Raw genomic sequence first — 25,068 nt, 5'->3', positions numbered from 1 at the left:
TGATAACACATTTTAATGTCGCATTAGTCAATTTTTTTCATGTAGTTTGTTGACAGGACAGTGTGCGTCTCAAATTGAAATGCTTTTCTAAATGTCAGCCATAGCAGCGTGGCCGTGTGTTAATGTTTGCAAACAGTATACCATCTCTCGACTGTTTCAACCCTCTTTCTAGCTCTGAGCGAAAAATAAAGAACTTCACCGTCTGTGTATCGGAGCCTTTACAGGTTTGCCTAGTCTAGTTTGGAAAAAATTACCAATTCTGTTTACTTTAAATGAATATGTTCATACACTCTTTCAACACTTTCTCTCCACATTTTGACATTAGCTGCTGCTGAAATTAATGAAGGAATAGAAGTGATGACATCATCTCCTCACATCCCCTCGTAGCCCTTTACCCTTTGCAGTGTGAGTCTTCTTGTAATCCTTTTGGGTAGAAGACCACCCCGTCTCTTTTAGCCAGGCCATGTCAAATGGAGGGGCCGGGCCAGTGTGAAGCCCTCAGACATGAGGAAGTCCATTAAGACCCATTAGCAGCTCCCAGAGGTTTCTTATGAGGTACTGCCAATATGTAATTTACTCCCTTTGTCAGGCACACTACGCTGAGGGTTTGTTTTCTTACATATGGGACCAAATGTGTGTCAGATCTTTTTTAAGGGGATGTGGGGGTAGGAGGTGATTGTTTACCTCCTGTGTGTGTCCGTTGCCTCCACCCAATTAAATGGTTATGAGCCATAATGGACATTTGGACTTTCATCTAAATCAAGGCCAATCGATCAGTATGTTGTTTTGGTAATTATATTGTGTGCACTTAATGCATGCTGCAATGCACAGTTTAGATTTAGTGCTGCAAGGAAATTTGCCTTTGGTTTAGGTGAGCGAGCCAATCATTGACAGCCTAAGGGTATTTCTAGTTAACATCTTTAAAACAATTGTTTAAAAGATGTAAATCACTACTTACAGTATGTGCAAGGACGTCTGGGATTGTTGACTGAGTTAGTGGCATTTAAACTAGGGATTTTAAACTAGGGCTGGGTATTAATATAAATTGGATATCAGCTTGATTCGATTAAATCCTGATACAATTAGTTTCGTAATTCTGATTTATTTGTGTATATTCAGTCATAATGTCCATTTTGCTTACCGTACATATGAAATAGATTCTCTTTCAGTTAATGCTATAAATTATACAGGGTTCTTCTAACTTGGTGCTTTACAAAAATATTAATTTTAAAACTGAACAACAGGGCCCAACTATGCACTGAAAAAAGATTTGTTGGCTAAACAACTGTAACGTATTAAAATGAATAGCTTCTACTCAGAAATGTGCATATTTATAACATTTTTAGCTTTACTTAATTTTCGTTAACATGCACAACAAAAAATATCAATTTTAAGGTGAACTTAGGGAATTGCATAAAGTAAATGAATAATCTTGAGTTCCTTGAACTTCTTGAGCTTACAAATCCAGATAAATTTAGATTTTTAAGTACTACTAATTCAAACAATCAAGTACAGAACTGAGGTTGTGGGGAACATCCATAAGCCCTAGCACTTGAATAATTGAAGCATGTTTGTTCAAAAGGAACTTATGTGGGCATTTAATTAGTTGTTATTAAGAATTCATAGAGATTTTAGCTATTTTTAGTATTATTTATGTTGTTTTACTGTAAAAAGCTGTTTCGTGTAGAGTCACCATTAGGGTGATTATTGTTCCATAAGTGGTCAACTTGAATCCTGTTCAATTCATGTCATTTTTCCTTGTGCGTGTAAATATGCATAACTGAAGTGCAGCTTTATGTGCACTTATCTTCTTTGAGGAATCAAGTTTAATGCCTCACCTTAGTTATTATTTACTTTAAAGCCAAGTAATTTAAGTTGAAACAACTTGCTATTAGTTGCTAAATCTTATTCGTGTGCCACATTTTTAATTAAATGAAATGGAATAAACTGACACATTTGTGTATCTAACAAAGGATTTCAATTTGTGCTGATATAAAATGACCATAAGTTGAATTTACTTAAAAATTGTGGTGCAAAAATGCTATATATATATATATATATATATATATATATATATATATTAAGTAAATCCAACACAATTATTTTTTCTTTGCAGTTTAATTGCTATTTGTTTAACAGATAATCAACACAACCAAAACTGAAATGAAGTTTAAAGTAAATTATTCATTTTGGGTTATCAGGATGGTTCAAATCTGGATAATTTAAATAATTTGGAGTATTACTTCACGTTTCGCAAGTAACTAGAAAATCAATAGTTTAACCAGCCCTAACCGAACGATTGATAATGATGTGATAATGAATGATAATGTTGAAAACCACCTAAAATGATGGCTCCCATGGTCATGGAACACCTGGCAATATCAGGGAATTTTAAAATGGTGGTTTCCAGGATTGGAAAAGACATGGAAATTAATATATCTCAAAACATCGTGTTCCCACTATATGAAAACCTGAATGTATTAGGGAATTTCAAGTGATTTCCAAACCTGGAAAAGTGATCGAAATGAACAGTATTTGAAAGTTATGGTAATTTCTTAATTGACTATATATTTTTCTAGGTATGGCCATCGCTAAAATATTTCATTGGCCAGAAATTGCTCTTTGTGTGTCCAATCTCTTTAAAATTATTTGCGAAAATCCTGTATCACAGAATGTCTGGAAAATTTGTGGAATTGTATTGCTTAAAATGTGTAGGAACAATAATTAGGGCATTTATTTGCTCTAGCTGGGCCTGTTCATATTGCATTCCAGCACTTTCTATATCATTTATAAAGATTATACTCCATTGAAGGTGTTGTTGTGCACACAATGCACTTGAAAGTATCATCCGGTTTAACTGGCACACCGTTTATATGCAGTCATGCTGATGGCCTGTACCTGAGCACTTAAAGTGGCCAGTTAGAGCATCAAAGGGGAACATTGCATGGCTAATGCCAGGGGAAGGTGTGAGATTTCTCGTCTCGTCGGGAGGGGGGCTCGGCTCTTTATAGACCTCTCAGTCGTCTGATCCCGGCCTAGAGCTCCTGTGTATTGGCAGCTGTTAAGCTATTGAGTGACGATACGTCCACACAAGCCACAGCAAATGGCAGAGGTACACCTCCTGACTGCAACATCTGCAATAAGGGATCCAGAGATGAGAGATTTTAATAGTTTTTGGACATGTTTTTGGACTTGTATCACACTCAATGTAACAAAATAGCAAACAAGTGGCATCTGAAAACTAATAATGCTAGAGCTTTTCTCAGAACTACCTTCACTTTTTAAGCCATTTTTGCAATGACTTTTAACCAACTGGTCCCAAGATGATTTTTAGTGGATGTATTCACATCAAATTCACATAGGTGTCTTAGTAGAGTAACTACAGGTGTAGTATATTACACTTCTAATTAGTTCCACTAATGTTTGACAACCAGAATGTCCAATCAGTTGGATGAAACTTGCAAAAATGGCTCAAAAAGTGAATTTACCTCTGAGAAAATAACTAGCATTGTTTATTTGCGGATGCTACTTGGTTTGATATTTTGTTCCCAATGCAATTAAAAAATAAATAAATAAAAACAATTGTAAACCTACAGTGAACAGATCTTTAAATGTAATTTTTAGCTTTGATATTTACACATCATTTTATATAACTGTGCTCTTTATATTTTATTGTCTTGTATTTATGGCAACATTAATTTTACAGGCAAAATTTGTGATGCACCAAGTAATTTTGGAATATTTACCGTTAAATTCTCTTGTAATAGACAGATGTGTAGCTCTCTCAAAAAACAAAACAAAAAAACCATCATATTCCAAAGTAAATGATGGGCAATGCTTAAATTCTATTTCTGAAATAAAAAGAAAAATTTGTGATTAAATAATTCATACATCAGCGGGACTAATGTTTATATATAAAAAGAATTTCTTCCTCATGATTTGCAATGCATAAAATAGATCAGTGTGCTGATCTTGACCATGACATTGCTACTCCCTTCCTGCTGCTTGCAGACCACCCTCTCTCAGCTGTAGTGTCCCAAGCCCATCCTATAAACCCATAGCCAAACTAGATTCAGATCAGCTGCTCAGGCCCAAACACAAACACAACAGTCCCAGCGTGAGTGAAGCACGGCCCAGCGGGGCTCTCTTGATCCCTGTGGGGTCTGTTGTAAGAAACCTCTTGTAATGTTTAGATTTGACACCTCACGTAACCTTACGTTTCCTCTAAAGAGTAGCCATGTGTTTTCAGTTACACATTAATGATGTTTTAACCTGATCAAAGAGAATATGGACCATTTTATAACGCATTTCAAAGATTCCGAAGGTCAAGAAAAAGTCAACAAGGTGAAGTTTGACCTTTTGCATTTCAGTTTAAAGCATCATTGTCATTGCATGGGTTTCTGAAGTTATTAAAGGGATAGTTCACCCAAAAATGAAAATTCTCTCATCATTTACTCACCCTCATGCTATCCCAGATGTGTATTACTTTCATTCTTCTGCAGAACTCAATTTATGATTTTTAGAACAATATTTTAGCTCTAAGTCCATACAATGCAAGTGAATGGTGGCCAAAATTTTGAAGCTCCAAAAAGCACATAAAGGCAGCATAAAATAATCTATAAGACTCCAGTGTTTTAATCCATATTTTCAGAAGCGATATGATAGGTGTGGTTGAGAAACAGATCAATATTTAAGTCCTTTTTTGCCTGAAATTCTTCTCTCTGCCCAGTAGGGGGCGATATGCACGAAGAATGTGAATCATCAAAAACACAAGAAGAAGAATGTGAAAGTGATCTGTTTCTACCCCGCACCTATCATATCACTTCAGAAGACACTGATTTAACCACTGGAGTCTTATAGATTACTTTTATGCTGCCTTTATGTGATTTTTGAAGCTTCAAATTTTTGGCACCCATTCACTTGCATTGTATGGACCAAAAGAGCTAAAAATCTCCATTTGAGTTCAGCAGATGAAAGAAAGTCATACACATCCGGAATGGCATGAGGGTGAGTAAATGATGAGAGAATTTTCATTTTTCGATGAACTATCTCTTTAGGTTAAAATCGAGGAACGTACATTTTAGACACAATATGGGCAGTTATTTTGTCAATTTTTGCTTCGCTAACAAAAGTAGTTCCAAACGAAGCCAAAACAGCAACAACAGTTGTGCGTCACCGAGTTATGAACAGACTGTCTGGAACGCCATAAACACAGACAACTGGAGTGATACAAACAGTTTACATGCACACCAATATTCAAATAACTCCCAAAAATCAGCTTATTTAAACAATCTGTCGAAGCAAGAAATCTGCATTTACATGAGATTTAAAATAATCAAGTTATTCTCCACTTTTGACTTCAAAGAGTGAAGAGGCATGCGCACAACACCTGCGTACATTGGATAAGTCGGTAAGAATGCCTGTAAAGGCATTTAGATGTAAAGCAAAATCGGCGTAATGGAAAAAACATCTACCTGTGTCAATTTGGTTTATTATTACGCCGTTTATGACCGTACACCCATAAAGGAACACAGTTTAATGCATTTACATGACCACACGTTGTCTGCTTAAGCATAATCGGTGTAAGAACGTGCACGTAAAAGCGCTCAGTGAAGCATCCCAGTGATTTAATACTAAATATCAGAATACTTAGAACCATGCTTGTCCAATCAGGTTAGATAATAAGAGCTAATATGGTTGTATAATGATAACTATATCTATATATATATAAAAAAAAAAAAAAAAAAAGAACAGGGTAATTACAACACTTAAAATAATTAAAACATAGCAGAAAAAACTCATTACATAGTATGTGACAAATGTTACTGGTGTTTGGAAGTATTAGCAATAGCCAACATTTCTTACCATAATTAAATCCATCCAATGTATCTGAATTCCATGCTTATAAGCACCTTGCAGGTGTTAATAAGCTAGTGAATCCATGTCTCACATGCCTGGCTTTAAACTGGAGGCTGGTGTCCGATTCAACGACTGAGTTGTTTCAAATGACAGCATAGCAGAATGCATTATCTTTTCACACACTGGCTTATGCTAAGCTCATTTCCAACCTCTGGTCTTTTTTTTCTCAACATTATATGTTTTAGCATTGGATAAGTCATGCTTTTGTATCTCAACGGCCAATTTTGTATTTTATTTTTTTACATTTGGACTTGCCAAGTTTACCTGATTGTAACTTGTAGAATGAATGTAACCGTAATGCCACTGAGTTTTATACATTCTAACTTTCCATATCAAAACCATGCACACATTCAGGGGTAAGCTTGTTTTACCAATATCACTGTATGGCAGTGGTGTAGTGAGAGCAATTGAGGGTTGTGAGCCAAAAGAGAAGCTTATTGACAAAAAACAATTATAGTTTTCCAAGTGACTTTATATTTATGCAATCAGCAGATGCTTTTATCCAACATGATTTACGGCACATCCAAGCTACATTATATCAGTGTGTTCGCTGAAAATAAAATCTGTGACTTTAGTGTTGCAATAGGGTCATGTTTTACCGGCTGAACTAAAACTTTGTTATTTGCTTAACAACTATTTAACCCTTATATTCTGTTGAGAATAGCTTTACTGTCTTTATGTTTGGGGCCTCGAACGCAATGACCTCAAAATGTGAAAATAATAATAGTAATTTAAGAATGATCCTCTTTCCCTTCAATTCCTCTAACCTAATCAAACACAACAGACAGATATTACTGAAGCTTCAAAGAAATGTTTCAGGTTCAGTACAAGTTAACCTCAGTTGACGGCATTTGTGGCATAGTGTTGAGAAAATATAATTAGAGTTGTCTCTAGTATATGCTGTAACCAAGCATTTTACTCTCTCTCTCTCTCTCTATATATATATATATAAATATATTGTATATTGTATATACTGTAACAAAGAATTTAGCTTTATATACTATATATATATAGAGAGAGAGAGAGAGAGTATATACTGTTGTACTCAAAAGTTTGCATACCCTTGGAGAATTGGTAATATACGTACCATTTTTAAAGAAAACATGAGTGAGCAGGCAAAATACATTTCTTTTATTTCTTATGGGACTCATATTCAGCTGTAGGTTATAACAGAATGGCACAATCATAAAACAAAACATGGCAACAAAGAAAAAAATGAAATGACCCCTGTTCAATAGTCTGCATACCCTTAGTTCTTAATACTGTGTATTGCCCCCTTTAGCATCAATGACAGCGTGCAGTTTTTTGTAATAGTTGTCTATGAAGCCCCAAATTCTTGCAGGTGGTATAGCTGCCCATTCGTCTTGGCAAAATGCCTCCAGGTCTTTGGTCGTCTTGCATGAACCGCACGTTTGAGATCTCCCCAGAGTGGCTCGATGATATTATGGTCAGGAGACTGTGATGGCACTCCAGAACCTTCACCTTCTTCTGCTGTATCCACTAGATGGTCAACTTGGCCTTGTGCTTAGGGTCATTGTCGTGCTGGAAAGTCCAAGAGCATCCCATGTGCAGCTTTCGTACAGAAGAATGCAAATTGTCTGCCAGTATTTTCTGATAACATGCTGCATTCATCTCACCATCAATTTTCACAAGATTCCCCGTGCCATTAGAGCTCACACACCCCCAAAACATCAGTGAGCCACCACCATGCTTCATAGTGGGGATGGTATTCTTTTCACTATAGGCCTTGTTGACCCCTCTCCAAACATAGCGCTTATGGTTGTGACCATAAAGCTCTATTTTGGTCTCGTCACTCCAAATTACAGTGTGCCAGAAGCTGTGAGGCGTGTCAAGGTGTTGTCGGGCATATTGTAACCGGGCTTTTTTGTGGCATTGGTGCAGTAAAGACTTCTTTCTGGCAACTCGACCATGCAGCTCATTTTTGTTCAAGTATCATCGTATTGTGCTCCTTGAAACAACCACACCGTCTTTTTCCAGAGCAGCCTGTATTTCTCTTGATGTTACCTGTGGGTTTTTCTTTGTATCCCGAACAATTCTTCTGGCAGTTGTGGCTGAAATCTTTCTTGGTCTACCTGACCTTTGCTTGGTATCAAGAGATCCCTGAATTTTCCACTTCTTAAGTGATTGAACAGTACTGACTGGCATTCTAAAGGCTTTGGATATCTTTTTATATCCTTTTCATTCTTTATGAAGTTCCATTACCTTGTTACGCAGGTCTTTTGACAGTTCTTTTCTGCTCCCCATGGCTCAGTATCTAGCCTGCTCAGCGCATCCACGTGAGAGCTAACAGACTCATTGACTCTTTATACACAGACACTAATTGCAATTTAAAAAGCCACAGGTGTGGGAAATTAACCTTTAATTGCCATTTAAACCTGTGTGTGTCACCTTGTGTGTCTGTAACAAGACCATACATTCAAGGGTATGTAAACTTTTGATCAGGGCCATTTGGGTGATTTCTGTTATCATTATGATTTAAAAAGGAGCCAAACAACTGAGTGATAATAAATGGCTTCATAAGATCACTATCCTTAAATAAAAGACAGTTTATTTGCATGATCAGTCATATTTTCAAAATCAGTGCCAAAATTTCACAATTTCTTCCAGGGTATGCAAACTTTTGAGCACAACTGTATATAAGCAAAATTCTTGGTTACAGTAGGCACTTACAGTGGAAGTGAATGGGGCCAGTACATAAACATTAAAATACACACTGTTTCAAAACTGTAGCCACAAAATGTAAACATTAAACATTTTAACATGTTTCCAGTGTGATAAAATCACTTGAGTCTAATCTGTGTAAAGTTTTATCCAATATTACAGCTTTGTTGTCATAACGACACAATGCAGGTAATTCTTACAGTCTGGTAAATGCTAATCTGGTAAACGCTGCAACACCGGTAAATCCTTGGTTGTATTGCACTTAAATAATGTTTACATGAATAATGTTTATGCATTGTGGCTATACTTTTGAAACAGTTAGCATTTGAATGTTTGTGGTCTGGCCCCATTCACTTCCATTGTAAGTAATTAACCCCAATTTTTGCATTTTGTTTTATTAAACAGGAGCGAGTAAAAATAATTTTTTGAGGTAATATGCTACAAATACCGTTGATTGAGCTTCAGTTGTATTGAACCTGGAACTTTCCTCTGTCTGTTGTATTAAAAAAATAGGCAAAGACCATTCAGAAATATGACTGCTATCCAATATAGTAATGTTCCTGATGTTTGGGGTCAATATTACTCCTGCAAAAACAGAGTGTAGACAAATACAATAAAACAAATACAAATAAACAATTTTGCACTGCTACAGTGTGTACATCCATCAGAAAATCTTATCATGTGAAATTTTTATGCTTTTAATTATGTTTTTATACCTGGAGTCTCTGAGACCCCAAACAGAACATGAAGGTTAAATGCACAAAACAAAGTGGCTGAAGCGTTAGCTCAACCAAAACCTCTCGAAAAAAGTGTCCTGAAATGTTTATACAACCTTGAAACTATATGATAGTCAAAAGCTAAGCAATTAGCTTAAGCACTAATATAAGTGTGCTACTATTGGATTAGCTTTAGGAAAACTATAGGCTAGACCTGCACCAACGTGTGTGTATCGTCAGTATAGTGAGGAGTGCCACGCGTTATGTGTGACTAATACTGATAGCTTCAGGTGAAGGAAATGAAACCTGTACATCACACCTTCATGATGGAAAGATAGCTAAACACGTGTTTGGCTAATGTCTTCTGCTATTTTCTCAATTTAGGTCTCTCGATGTTAATCTCCAGAGTGTTGGTTTGGTGTGAGGGCATTTAAAACGTCCCTCTTCAATTTGCTTGGATGAATTTGCGTTTAAGACACATCCTCTTAGTTTACCTTATTTTCTCAGTCAATACATTCACAGCTTTTGTGGCCTTTTAGCTCGTAAAAAAAAAAGGCAACCCTGTTTTAACTGCTGCTAAGAGCAAGTGTATTAGCTGTCTTTATTGCATCCACAAAAAATAATGGTTTAAAGAAGTTTGCCTGTCTGAGTTTAATTTGCCATTGATCAATAGAGAAAAATGCACTTAAGACAAGAACAGGCCTTCACTTTGTGTAAAGTGTACTGCTAAAGTGTCATAACACATTTATACCAAATTAATAGCACATCTATAAATGTCTCCATGAGTAGGACGAAATCTGATATTATTATAATTCTCTGTTATATCTGCTGCAAAATAATTCAGCCGCTAATGTTACCATGGTAAAGTAATGGTATCAGATAGTAATATCATCATTACCATATTCAAATGCCATGGTATTTACATGGTACTCCAAGGTACTGCAAACGCTGCAATGTTATTTCCATAGTACATGTCCAGAAAACCATGGGAATACCTTGGTACTTTTTGAATACTGAGTATAAATATTGTTATCAATTCTTGCTGTAGAAGAGGAATCATTCGTAACCCAACTAAAACATATGTGATAGTCCATTCCATTCCCATCTGCTGTGGCCTACAAAAACCTTTACGTATTCAAAGTATATATCAACGATGCATCATTATGCAAATGGTCAATCATTTTTGGGGTCTTTTATGTAGGACGATATTTTTACTCTCAGTGCTTTGAGAGTGCTTGCAAATGTAGGAAATGGTGGTGATTAAGAGTCTGTTTTGCTGGAGTTAGCATTTAGCATAAGAAAGAGTTGTGCTAACAGTGCTCTATACTGGGGTGGAGAATCAGAACAAACTGTGGATTATGTTTTCTGTTGGCTAAACATCAGAACTAGTTGAGTATTTATCTGTTCTATCTTTCTCTTTCAATTTCTAGTCTAAAAATAGTTAAGCATTATGTACACTGGTGGTCAAAAGTTTGGAATAAAGTACAGATTTTGCTCTTATGGAAAGAAATTGGTACTTTTATTCATCAAAGTGGCATTCAGCTGATCACAATGTATATTCAGGACATTAATAATGTGAAAAATTACTATAACAATTTGAAAAAAAATTTCAGAACTTCTTAAACTACTTCAAAGAGTTCTCATCAAAAAATCCTCCATGTGCAGCAATGACAGCTTTGCAGATCTTGGCATTCTAGCTGTCAGTTTGTCCAGATACTCAGGTGACATTTCACCCCACACTTCCTGTAGCACTTGCCATAGATGTGGCTGTCTTGTCGGGCACTTCTCACACACCTTACAGTCTAGCTGATCCCACAAAAGCTCAATGGGGTTAAGATCCATAACACTCTTTTCCAATTATCTGTTGTCCAATGTCTGTGTGTCTTTGCCCACTCTAATCTTTTCTTTTTGTTTTTTTCTGTTTCAAAAGTGGCTTTTTCTTTGCAATTCTTCCCTTAAGGCCTGCACCCCTGAGTCTTTTCTTTACTATTGTACATGAAACTGGTGTTGAGCAGGTAGAATTCAATGAAGCTGTCAGCTGAGGACATGTGAGGCGTCTATTTCTCAAACTAGAGATTCTGATGTACTTATCCTCTTTAATTGTACATCTGGCCTTCCACATCTCTTTCTGTCCTTGTTAGAGCCAGTTGTCCTTTGTCTTTGAAGACTGTAATGTAACATTTGTATGAAATCTTCAGTTTTTGGCAATTTCAAGCATTGTATAGCCTTCACTGCTCAAAACAATGATTGACTAACAAGTTTCTAGAGAAAGCTGTTTCTTTTTTGCCATTTTTGACCTAAAAATACTATGGCAACTCAAAAACAAACACAAAGACAATGTTAAGCTCCAAATACCTCTCAACTGTGCTTGATATAATGGCAAGTGATTTTCTAGTACCAAATTAACAATTTAGCATGATTACTCAAGGATAAGGTGTTGGAGTGATGGCTGCTGGAAATGGGGCCTGTCTAGATTTGATCAAAAATGACTTTTTTCAAATAGTGATGGTGCTGTTTTTTACATCAGTAATGTCCCGACTATACTTTGTGATCAGTTGAATGCCACTTTGGTGAATTAAAGTACCAATTTCCTTCCGAAACTGCAAAATCTGTACATTATTTCAAACTTTTGGCCGCCAGCGTAAAGGATTGCTCATGGAACTTCTATCATAACTTAGAATCAGTTGTAAAATATCCAAAATAAGATACCACTTAGAATAATCTTACTGGATATACAGAAATTCCTATTTTAAAGTTTACTTGTTGCCATTTCAATTTATGTGGTTGGACCTTATTTGGTCCCATTATGATTGTTTCCAAATTGTGATGAAATGAAGTTTCATTAGCATCATTAGCACACCTGTATACACACATTCCGATAGGATTTTTTTTTACCAGGGATATTCCATTCATTATAATATAATTAATAGCATCCAACAGGGTTGAAAAAAACCTGAGACCACTAGTCTGTGAAAATGTGTTGCATTTTCTTTTAATAATAGATAACAGTATAGCTTAATATTTTGTATTACAAACTATATTACCAGCTTAAACGAGTAAATATTACTTCTTTATTTCACTCCATAACTTTTCTTTGTTTTAAAATTTTCAAAATCCATTTGTTTATTTTTTTTAAATATTTTGGAGTGTCTATTTGTAAATAGCATCTGCCACACAGTGCAGCTATTTTTACCCCATTAGTCTGGTAGAACCGCAGAAATATACAACAAACTGAACAATATATGTCGCTGCAGTGGCGTGGTGTGTAAAAAACGTTGTGTGGATGTGTACTGTTGTACTAGCGTTTGTCCCACTCTTTTTCCCATTAGATTTCCTGTTTCCATTCTTAATATTTCCTTTAATACTACTAAAAATATTACATAAAAATTAACATAAATGTTGATTTTATCACAGTGATTTGGTCACGGTAAATGTTGAGGAGTGCAGAGAAGGGTTTGATCCGGAGGCGGGGTCTGTCGATCGCACTCGTTCCCACGGCTCAGCATCACTTGTGTGTAGATTGCATCACTGTATTACTAATATTGTAGTAACCATGTTTTTTTTTTGGGCAGAAACCAGTTTTAATGCAATTAACCATGGTGTTAGTACAGTAACATGGTGGTAATATAGTAACCATGGTTCATTTTGTGGTTACTGTAAATTAACAAAAAATACCATTGTGAAACCATGGTTACTGAAGTAAAACCAAGGTTATTTTTTCTAAGGTAAGGTTAAGGTTAAGTTTAGGGGTTAATGTAGTGTGTCTGTATGACTCTAAATAAACACAATAAACACACTTCAGTGATGCCCATATGGTATGTTAGTATTTAAATATGGGTGCAAACAGTATCTGACACTATTTGCACCAGGGTGCAATTAGTATCTGTTATTTGCAGAAGGGTTGGGGTGCAAATAATATCTGCCACTATTTGCACCAGGGTTTAAATAATAATAATAATAATAAAAATCCCAGGTATAATAACATAAATGCAGAGCGTGGCCTGGCAGTTAGCATAGATGCTCAAGACATATAGAGCAGCGGCTCTCATGCTGGAAACACAAGTTCAATTTCAGTTCATGTCATACTGATGTCATCATGTCATCTTCCCTTCTCTCTCCCCACTATTAATTATACTTACTATATAAAAAATAAATACAAATAAATAAATAAAAAAATGCTGAAAAATCCCCAATAATTACAATAATATCATAATAAGGAAGAAAACTGGCAAGGCATGCAATCTCCAATTGTAGGCTATGCTACATTATTTTATTGGGCCATAAACATTAGAAAGCCAACGCATAGTGGCAGACCAACTGCCTTCATCATTAATTAACAATAATAAAACATTTAACCCTTTTCTTCAATTTGAAGACTTATCAGGTTGTAGATCTAGTGCATGTTCCTGCATTTGTGAACAGAGCCAGGCAAGCACTCATTTCAGCTTGCTTACAGATCCATAACAATAGTCAGGCATTAGGTTTGGCCTCCAAACATTATTCAGACAGACTTTCCCTACTCATGTTGGTTCCATGTCAGACATGAAAATTCTAGCTCATTGGTGCTAATAGGCTATGAAGCAGGCCCATTCTTTTGCTTCTCCTTTTTTTATCTATCTGTCTCTCTCTATGGATCTGTGCCTATGTCTCTCTGCATGAATAGAAAGCCTGCTGCTTTCTGAGGCCATTTCTTCCTAATGAGATTAAGCCTAAAAAAATGGTCATGTCTAGACACCTTGAATACACAACCCCCCACCCCCCGATTCATACATACACAGGCTCCTTCTCAGGTATGCCTCACCTGTAGATTTGCCCTATTGGGTTGCTTTCTGCCACAACTCTATAATGACTTTATGTGGTCCTGTTTCTTGACCTATTCTCTGATATGGACTCAGCTGTGTTCTTCATTTCAGATTCAAAGACATTTCTTGGATGTTCATGGCAAATCAATGGCAACCATTTAAATGGTTTAAGATAATAAATAAAATAAAAAAAAAAAAAACGGTTCCAATCCAAAAAATATTTTTAGCCTGATAGCATAGAGGATCATTTTAGGTTCTATTGTACTTTAGAAAATTAGCTATTGGTGCTTCACTTTTCATCTCAAGAACCAAATCTCTAATAAAAAGAACCTAAAATAACATCAAGAACATTTTTTTTCATGTTACAGCTAAAACATATACAGCTAAAAATAATATTCTATTCTTAAAATTATTATAATATATATATATATATATATATATATATATATATATATATATATATATATATATATATATATATATATATGTTTTTTTGTTTTTTTTTTTTGCTATTTTCTATTTGCTATTTTCTGCTATTTTCTATTTAAAGCTGTTTTGGAGAAATATGTATTTTTAAAAGCACTTTACAATTAAACCTGAATTAAATTGAATAACATTTTTGATTAAAAAAAAAAAGAGTTTGTGCTTCAAAGAAATACTGAAGAACCTTTATTTTATTTTATTTTATTGTAAAGTGTATGGTCAAAGAATTGGTCACAGCTGCTGGAATTTAACTTGAATTTAAACCTCAGTAGTTATGAAGGTTATGTTGGTTCTGTGTAGTCTTTGTTGTGTCTTTGATAAACGTTAGGCCTGTATATGTTTTATAGAAGTTTTAAAAGTGACCGTGGCTTTCAAAATTCAATGTGTAAATTAAGTTTAGAACATATGAAAAGCAAAAGTTCAGAAGAACTTCATACTCTAGTGATGACATCAAATTGCATTTCTAATTATTTACCATGGTTTGACCTGGTTGTAAAAATCGAGGCCTGGTGTCTGTAGCATTAGTGAGAATTAGCGGATATGTCTGTGTGAATTAGCAGACATGGGTGCTGAGTGTGCCAGGTTATGTTTGCGTGGATGAGTCAACACCACAGAAGGCAAATTCTTTGCTCTTCCTCACATTAGCTGGATTAATGAAGGGAATTTTACAGTTGATTTGGCGTGCTGTATACTTTGGGCTTGTACGTATTTGTTTAAAAGTCTTTTAGCAGTTCATAAAGACATGTTTCCTCTGCTTGTCCCCTTCCTGTTGGGACTCTATCAAGGTTCTGCTAACTCTCTTTGATTCTGCCCATCAACCAATGGGATCATGACATTGACTCATCAATGTCACTTCAAAGTCTGGGAATGGGGGCCAAGCCCCACCCACACCCAGAACCCACTTAAAGGTGCGGGACACCCCCTCTGCATCAGACATATAACACATTGGATCCCTTCATCCTTGGACTTAACTGCTCAGCACTTGTGTGCCATTGGAATTAACAAGACCCATTTAAGGTCATATGGAGAGCTTGTGCTTTAACTGAAACATCTAACTATTACTCATTCTGATCTCTCTTGTTTTTGGTGTATCTTTTGTTTTTTCTGGAGGACATCTTTCGAGAAGTCAAATAATGCAGTCTATCAGAGGTGAGTGCTTGTCTTAACCTGAATGTACCTACTCATGGTGTGCTACATATATTTTCCACAAATACATGCTGGGCTTTATTGTTAAATCTGTTTAAACATCCTTTTGCACTTTGTCTCACGTAAATACAATAAATAAAGTCCCAGAGTTATCTGTAAAACTTGATTGTCATGAGATATCTTCTGGTAAAAGAACTTCTAAAAATATTCCCTTTTCAAATTTTTCTCAGATCTCAAGCATAATTTCAGCCTCCCTCCTCCAACTTCTATGGCTGGAGCTAGTGACTCTTATCACCAAGGCAACATCCGAATGACTCTGGAGGATCCAGAGCTGTGGAAGTCCTTTCATGAGATTGGAACTGAGATGATTATCACCAAACCTGGAAGGTGCGTCTTGGAGCACCATGTTCCTCAACTAAAGCGCAGGGATCAGATCAGCTAAACTGACCTTAATGGATGCAAAACTTTCTAAAATACCTTAAAGTTTTCATTTTGAGAATTTAATGCTTGGAATTGACTGTTGAAAGCATGAACTAAACTTGACTTGATTTTGTGTTGCAGGAGAATGTTTCCACACTGTAAAATCAGCTTGTCTGGATTGGTGCCATATGCAAAGTACATTTTACTGGTGGACATGGTGCCAGAGGACGTACTCAGATACAAGGTTAGAACCTCATCTAGTCTTCATCTAATGTCCATCAACAGCAGGATTTGGAATTATCCAAGAACATTCCTCAACATATCAGTTGGCATCTTGAGAACTTTAAAGGCTTATCGATCCATTATAATGCTCTGGAGCATAGGTTAGACTAGATTATTAGTGTGCTACTAAAATGAGAATCTGCTGATCAATCGTGAACAGCTAGAGTGTTGGGGGGACGTTGTCACATTTGTCTCCCCAGAACGTCCTCACCACTGATTGCGCTACTCAACTTCAAAGAGCCCCAACTCTTCCTGTTTTTACAGAACCCACTGGGGGGTTTGCCCCAACACACACTCTTGTTCACACATAGTCTCACACTCCAACCCCCCCCCCAAGCAGCACCTTATGTCACGAGCAAAGCCAATGAAGTGATACTTATCATTAATGCTTGTAGAAGACAATAACCTTCATTAAAATGATTCTCTCCTTTATCCATAGTGGAACAAGGACAAGTGGGAGGTCGCTGGCAAAGCTGAGCCCCAGCCGCCTTACAGGACGTACCTACACCCGGATTCCCCTGCGCCTGGCAGCCACTGGATGAAGCAGCCAGTATCCTTCCTCAAACTCAAGCTAACCAACAATGCCCTTGACCAGCATGGACATGTAATTGCTACACTTCAATTCTTACATTTCTTTAATAGCAATTGGACTTTGAACTTGATTTTAATAAATCTCTCTCCTCCTTGTTCAGATCATTCTCCACTCAATGCACTGTTATCACCCGCGATTTCACATTGTACAAGCAGATGATCTGTATAGTGTACGCTGGAGCGTTTTTCAAACCTTCACTTTCCCTGAAACCTCATTCACCGCTGTTACCGCATACCAGAACAAAAAGGTATGAGTTTTAACCTTTTTATTTGGGGGGCCAAATGTAAAAGTTTGATTGACTGACCACTATTTAATTGTCCATGGTGGTTACAGCATATTTCCTTATGCCCACAAGCCTAATTAATAATATTTATGGATAACTGATGCTACAGTCAACTAGAACTTTGATTGATACTTACATTATTTTTCACAGATCACAAAGCTGAAAATTGACCACAACCCCTTTGCTAAAGGATTCAGAGATGAGGGTACAAACTCCAAAAGGTGAGATTTTGTTTCTTTTTCCTACTATTTTATATTACAAATAATTTTCTGTTGTTCTTAAACTTGAAGGTACAGCCATTGCTGACCATTTGTCATCTCTTTCCTTTTATAGACGAACAAACAGAAGTCTTGCTGATCCAGAGAGGACTGCAAAGAAGATGAACAGTTCAAAAGAGTCTGAACAGGGAAGTCCACAAGGTAATTGTCCAAACTCTGCTAACTTTATATTTGAGTTTATATGTATATTTTGAAGGGATTCGAGCCATTAACTCTTAGTTGAAGGGTTTAATTATCCTAGGTAGCAAGTATGAACAGTAATTGATGAAAATCTCATTAATTTTCAACTCTTCAGATATCCGTCAATCCTCCTGTGATGGTCTGGATGAAGAACATGTGGCTCGTAAGGAGAAGGAGGTAAAGGGTGAACGGTACTCTCCATGGGGAGGTGCATGCGACAGGGACACCGGCCACGCTGTCCGTGCTGACTCTCCTCTGGGCTCGGACCCTCGAGACGTGTACAGCTCAGAACAGCTCGTACCTGGACAGAACACATACCAGCCGTACAGGTACCTACTGACCTCAAACAAGACTTTAACTTGTGCAAAACAATATTTGGTCAAACTTCTACTTTTTTTTTTTAACATTGTTCATTTTACTGTATATCATTACAAAGTGATTACTGAGTATTACTAAAGAACAACATGTACTTACTGTGCACTTATTTTGTGGAGCTGCCTGTACTTACATATTGTTATTATTACTATAGTACTTGAAGGAACATTCCAGATTCAATACAAATTAAGTCCAATTGATCTCATTGGTGGCCTTATTTTGATTACCACAAAAGTTTTTAGACTCATCCCTTGTTTTTTTAAGAAACAGAATTAAAAATCACGGTTACAGTAAAGCACATATAATGGAAGTGAATGGGGCCAGTCCATAAACACTAAAATACACATTGTTTCAAAAGTATGGCCACATGATATGAACATTATACGTGTTAACATGATTTTAGTGTGATTAAATCACTTACTAACCTTATATGTGTAAAGTTATACCCAATATTATAGCTTCATTGCCCTGATGATGTAACAATATAAACCCCTGTAAACGTAAATGCCCTAAATCTCTGATTTTATCACTCTAAAATCATGTAAAATATTTACGTCTTGTGGCTAGACTTTTGAAAGTGTATTTTAACATTTATAGACTGGCCCCATTCACTTCCATTGTAAGTGCCTTAAGCCCCGGGTATACTTCATTTTTGTGCATTTGGGATTGGATTGCGCCTGGTCGACCGCACTGCCTTTCAAAGTGTACTTTTCTGACCATAAACGAATAAGAACGTGTTCGACGCAAGCGCACTACTACTGCTTTTCGTTACTTTTTAGTACATTCAACGGCAAACACATGCGCCGACAATGCGGACAGACGAGGACTGTCCGCATGACGAGAAAATCTGGGTGTACACGCACACTGTGCTGATGATGAAATTTGCATCACACATAAATTGCGCGAGCGCAACCCTGACAATCAAAGTATACTTTGGCCTTTAACTGCGTTTTTTTTTCTTTTTTTAAAAAGCGGAAGGTAAGTCAAAATTATTTTTTTGTGATAATCAACATTATGCCACAAATGCTCTCAGTTAAGCTTAACTTGTTTTGAACCTAAAACCTTCCTATAGTAATAGTAACACTATACTGTAAAATAGTGTTACCCAATATTTAAATGTTGTGAAGGTATTTTCTGACTTTGTAATATCTCAATGCAAGGTTAATCTTACAATGTGAAATTTTCACAGATTTCATGAATATGGCAAGTCCCCCTCGCCCTCCTCCTCCAGTGTGGGCAGCAGTGGTGGTTGTGGAAGTAGTGGCCGCTCCAGTTTTGAGTCACGTGTTCCTGATGTCGCCACTGTTCCAGATCCTGACTCTTCCAGCAAGCCCTCTGCCACTGAGTTCAGCCACCCCGCCTGCCCACCTCACCCCTCCGCTGGGCACCAGGACTACACAGGGGTGCTGAACATGGCCATAGCTCAGGCCAAGCCAGGTATGCTGGGCCACCATCCCCTCTACACCCCCTACTGTACTGAACAGTCTCTGGGACAGTGGAACGGAGCAGCATCCTCTCAATACCCCCCACATCCACCTCCTCACCATCACCTACCCACTGAGTACAGCACCCAGGCCGTACATCACAGCTATCACCATGGAAACGTAGGGGACTGGAGTCAATACCCACTCTTCTCTTACTCGTGCTGGTGAGTGGATGAGGATCCGCAGATGAAAGACTTGTGAATTCTGATGTCTGCACGGTTAGGTCTGGTTCTTCCCGCCGTGACCTGGATGATGGTGCACGTTGTTCGTTACCTGCAAGTACCAGTTAAACAATAGAACAGTAAGAGTTGAATTTAGTCAATAGGCACTAACTAAAATGTGGTTTCTGAGTCAACTTGGATATGCAAAATAACTAGATGGATTTTGATATATGAGTGCAAAAGGCAAATAAAGAACTTACTTCAGTACAACTGAAGACAAATCTGATCTGAGGATCTTTGTATTCTTTCCACGGTGTGAAATGGCGATGTGCTTGTCATTTAAATGCATATTGAAATGCTGTTCTTGAGGCTTTTGATACATTTTGACTTGAAAACTTTAATGGCTGCTTTCCAAGGATCCAGAATGAACTGGTTTTCCTTGTTTTGTTGTTAAATGTCTATTTATTTCATGTTTGGCTTTGCTGCTACTTACATATTTTTTGTTAATAGGGAGAAAATGCTGTAGTGTAAAATGCTGTGTGAAAATTGCAATATTGTATGTCTGAAATAAAGAAGTGTCAGTAAATATCTCAAAAGTCAATTTGATCATGGTCTCTTCATTTTTCAAAGAAAGAAATAAGCAGCTTATTAATATGTAGAGATATATTCATGGGGGCATTTACAAGTACAATTCTAGAGGAAGTGAAGTAGACAGTAAAGTTAATAAGAACACTTTGAAGGTCTGTGTTAGATCCTAAACTAGCTCTTTTATTTGGGGAATTTGGTCATGATTGGGTAGTACTTTTAATCAGGCCTATATTTAAGTATAGACATAAACCAATAACACAATAAACCAAATATCTTTGTAGTAACATTATTAAATTAACACAGGAATTTCTTTAAATTTAAAATTACTTTCATGGCATGATTAAATTAAATTTCCTGGCATTTGTACATTGGCAAAATATGATGGCATTTAATGTTTTTACTTTAAATGTTTGATTTCACAATCTTGCAATGAAAAACAAGTTCAGAATTTCCTCGTTTGTTAATTTCTATGAACTATGCCTGTTTTTGTTTGTCTTTCACTTTTTTTCCCCTTTTGTTGAGTCTAATTGGAACTCCACCCACCTCCATCTGCATACACACACTATTTGATATTGCATCCATGGAACACTTAAAGTAATGCCTTACATAACAAAGCATGTCATAGGCCACTCTGTGCCCATGAAAGAGTCTTAAGAGGCATGAAAATAGAGGTATGTCGGGGCTCTTTTCTCCACTCAAATGCAGACGGATGCTGATTGCTGCCCCGTCACGGATGTCAGCCGCTAATGACTGCCATAAAGGGGGGAGGGATGTGTATGTGTCTATTTGTGTGTCCTTGGTGGGACAATTAGTCTTTTAGTCAAGCTTAGCAGCTAGTTGGTACTCACATACAGTTTGAATTTACTTTTGAATAGATGACATCGTAGTTGACATAATGGCATGGCCATGGCCTAACAATACCAGATCTACCTCTAACTTTTATCTTCCCAGCCTTATTTCTGACACATTTACTTGCATGTAATCCAATTTTAGCATAACTAGGGACGTATATATAATTGTCTGCTACACAATGAGTGATATGAGTTATACCACCATAGTGACTGTTTAAATAAAAAAGTCATAAAATAATCATACAGATCCACCTTATTTTCCAGTAGTAAATGTGTGTATGTTTGATATCATACTTTAAGTTTCATACCATGAAAGTATTCTATTTCAATTTCTGCTACTTTTAAAAGATAAATATGGGCCTTTATGAATCATATCTAACAAATATGGTAATGTATGGATCATACATAACTATTATAAAAAAAATGCAAGGTTTGTAAAAGTATGTAAAGGTTTATCTGGAAAAACAAATTCATATATCTACAGTTAAAGTCAGAAGCTTACAAACACATTAGCCAAATACATTTAAACAGTTTTTCACAATTCCTGACATTTAATCGTAGAAAACATTCCCTGTCTTAGGTCAGTTAGGATCACTACTTTATTATAAGAATGTGAAATGTCAGAATAATAGTAGAGAGAATGGTTTATTTCAGCTTTTATTTCTTTCATCACATTCCCAGTGGGTCAGAAGTTTACATACAATTTGTTAGTATTTGGTAGCATTGCCTTTAAATTGTTTAACTTGGGTCAGACGTTTTGGGTAGCCTTCCACAAGCTTCTCACAATAAATTGCTGGAATTTTGGCCCATTCCTCCAGACAGAACTGGTGTAACTGAGTCAGGTTTGTAGGCCTCCTTGCTCACACAAGCTTTTTTGGTTCTGCCCACAAATTTTCTTTCAGATTGAGGTCAGGGCTTTGTGATGGCCACTCCAATACCTTGACTTTGTTGTACTTAAGCCATTTTGCCACAACTTTAGAGGTATGCTTGGGAACATTGTCCATTTGGAAGACCCATTTATGACTGAGCTTTAACTTCCTGGCTAATGTCTTGAGATGTTGCTTCAATATATCCTCATAATTTTCCTTCCTCATGATGCCATCTATTTTGTAAAGTGCACCAGTCCCTCCTGCAGCAAAGCACCCCCACAACATGATACTGCCACCCCCATGCTTCACGGTTGGGATGGTGTTCTTCGGTTTGCAAGCCTCACCCTTTTTTCTCCAAACAGAAGGATGGTCATTATGGCCAAACAGTTCAATTATTGTTTCATCAGACCAGAGGATATTTCTCCAAAAAGTAAGATCTTTGTCCCCATGTGCACTTGCAAACTGTAGTCTGGCTTTTTTATGGCGGTTTTGGAGCACTGGCTTCTTCCTTACTGAGCAGCCTTTCAGGTTATATCGATATAGTACTCGTTTTACTGTGGATATAGATACTTGTCTACCTGTTTCCTCCAGCATCTTCACAAGGTCCTTTGCTGTTGTTCTGGGATTGATTTGCACTTTTCACACCAAACTACGTTCATCTCTAGGAGACAGAATGCATCTCCTTCCTGAGCGGTATGACGGCTGCGTGGTCCCATGGTGTTTATACTTGCGTACTATTGTTTATACAGATGAACATAGTACCTTCAGGCATTTGGAAATTGCTCCCAAGGATGAACCAGATTTGTAGAGGTCCACAACTTTTTTTCTGAGATCTTGGCTGATTTCTTTTGATTTTCACATGATGTCAAACAAAGAGGCACTGAGTTTGAAGGCAGGCCTTAAAATACATCCACAGGTACACCACCAATTGACTCCAATTAGCCAATCAGAAGCTAATAGGCTAATTGCCTAAAGGCTTGATATCATTTTCTGGAATTTTCCAAGCTGCTTAAAGGCACAGTTAACTTAGTGTGTGTAAACGTCTGACCCACTGGAATTGTGATATAGTCAATTAAAAGTGAAACAATCCATCTGTAAACAATTGTTGGAAAAATTATTCGTGCCATGCACAAAGTCCTAAACGACTTGCCAAAACTATAGTTTCTAATATGAAATCTGTAGAGTGGTTAAAAATTAGATTTAATGACTTCAACCTAAGTGTATGTAAACTTCTGACTTCAACTGTATATATATATATATATATATACACATTGATTAACAACAAATCCCAAATTAATAAATGCTGATTTAGTTTGGTTCTTTCAGACAGTTCATGTAAATTAACATATTAATTCACTTTTGTTTAGCATCGGGAACTACAACAAATTACAACAAATACATTAAATTGCAAAAGATTTGTTTTGTGAAATGATGTGAAAAATCTTTTTCTGATAGGTTCTGAAAAGAAAATGTCTCGCAGTATTTTACCTAAGTGATTGAAGTAGTAGAGGAAATGAAACAGACTTGCTGAAAGGGTTTTTATGTCTATGTGAATGCATGAGAAAGTATGCAAGAAAGTGAGAGAACATAAAAATCTTCACGCTGTAATAACCCTCCGCAGACCATTTAACACTAAACTGAAGCCCTAAGAGCCCCTCTGGGTGATGTTAAAAAGAGATATCTGTTAATGCAGCAGAGGCTGTTAAAACAACATTATACAAGATACTAGTAGCTCTGGCATCTGGCACTGAGACACCAATTGCCACATTAACTGGACGGCAATTTGAGAAAACATTCTGTTATTTCACTCTGCTCCTTCTTTCTCTGTTTCTGTAGCCTAATGGTTATTTCTGCTTCAAGCTGGCTGTTCGTCATCTCGACCTCATCCGAGATGACGTTGAGTCTGCATACAGAAGGGAGGTTAAACAGCTGGCTGTCTGGTGCAGTCAAAACAGTCTGGAGCTGAACATGCTCAAAACGGTGGAGATGATTGTGGACTTTAGGAGGAACACCCCAACACTGATCCCCCTCACCATTCTAAACAGCACTGTGGCAGCAGTGGAGTCATTCAGGTTCCTGGGCACTACCATCTCACAGGATCTGAAGTGGGAGACCCACATTGACTCCATTGTGAAAAAGGCCCAGCAGAGGTTGTACTTCCTTTGCCAGTTGAGGAAGTTCAACCTGCCACAGGCACTGCTGACCCAGTTCTACTCAGCAGTCATTGAATCTGTCCTCTGCACTTCAATAACTGTCTGGTTTGGTTCAGCTACGAAATCGGATATCAGAAGACTACAAAGGTCAATTCGGACTGCTGAGAGGATTACTGGTTGCCCCTGCACTCCCTTCAAGAACTGTACACTTCCAGAGTGAGGAAAGAGGCTGGAGAAATCACTCTGGACCCCACTCACCCTGCCCACTACCTTCTGAACTATTGCCTTCTGGCCGGCGCTACAGAGTACTGAGCACCAGAACCGTCAGGCACAGGAACAGTTTTTTCCCTCAGGCTATCTATACTGCCCCATTGAGCAATAATTATGTGCAATTCACAGTCTAGTCTTTTTATATTTATCCAACACATCCATCCACAACACTTCTGCCATTACATTCCCTTGCACTGTATATAACAGATTTGTATTTAGTTTTGCACTACGTATGTGTATGTGTGTATGTATGTTTGTGTCTGTGTGTGTATATATGTATATGTATATATACTGTCTTATTGTGTATTCTATAAATACTTTATTTTCTATTAAATTTTTATTTATTTATTTTTATTAAATGTTTTATTATTTTTTATTATTGTCTATGTCTTGTTGCTGTTTTGTATTGTTGTGCACTGGAAGCTCCTGTCACCAAGACAAATTCCTTGTATGTGTAAGCATACCTGGCAATAAAGCTAATTCTGATTCTGATTCTGTATGATCGAGTCAAGCTGTGTAACCTTTAAAGTACTC

General features: G+C 36.9%; 1 protein-coding gene across 1 annotated transcript; it reads left to right on the top strand.

Moving 5' to 3' along the window:
- The first annotated feature begins 14,667 nt into the window (after positions 1–14,667).
- Positions 14,668–20,371, top strand: LOC127423969 (T-box-containing protein TBX6L-like). Its single transcript, XM_051668705.1, has 9 exons — positions 14,668–15,751; positions 15,979–16,135; positions 16,310–16,412; positions 16,890–17,054; positions 17,143–17,289; positions 17,476–17,546; positions 17,659–17,744; positions 17,899–18,112; positions 19,348–20,371. The coding sequence occupies exons 1-9, from the start codon at positions 15,736–15,738 to the stop codon at positions 19,808–19,810; spliced, it is 1,422 nt and encodes a 473-aa protein (XP_051524665.1). The 5' UTR covers positions 14,668–15,735; the 3' UTR covers positions 19,811–20,371.
- The last annotated feature ends 4,697 nt before the right edge of the window (positions 20,372–25,068 follow it).

Source organism: Myxocyprinus asiaticus, chromosome 33, assembly GCF_019703515.2.
Source record: "Myxocyprinus asiaticus isolate MX2 ecotype Aquarium Trade chromosome 33, UBuf_Myxa_2, whole genome shotgun sequence".
NCBI lineage: Eukaryota > Metazoa > Chordata > Actinopteri > Cypriniformes > Catostomidae > Myxocyprinus > Myxocyprinus asiaticus.
Note: the sequence above shows the minus strand (reverse complement) of the source record. Positions and strands in the feature narration are given on the sequence as shown.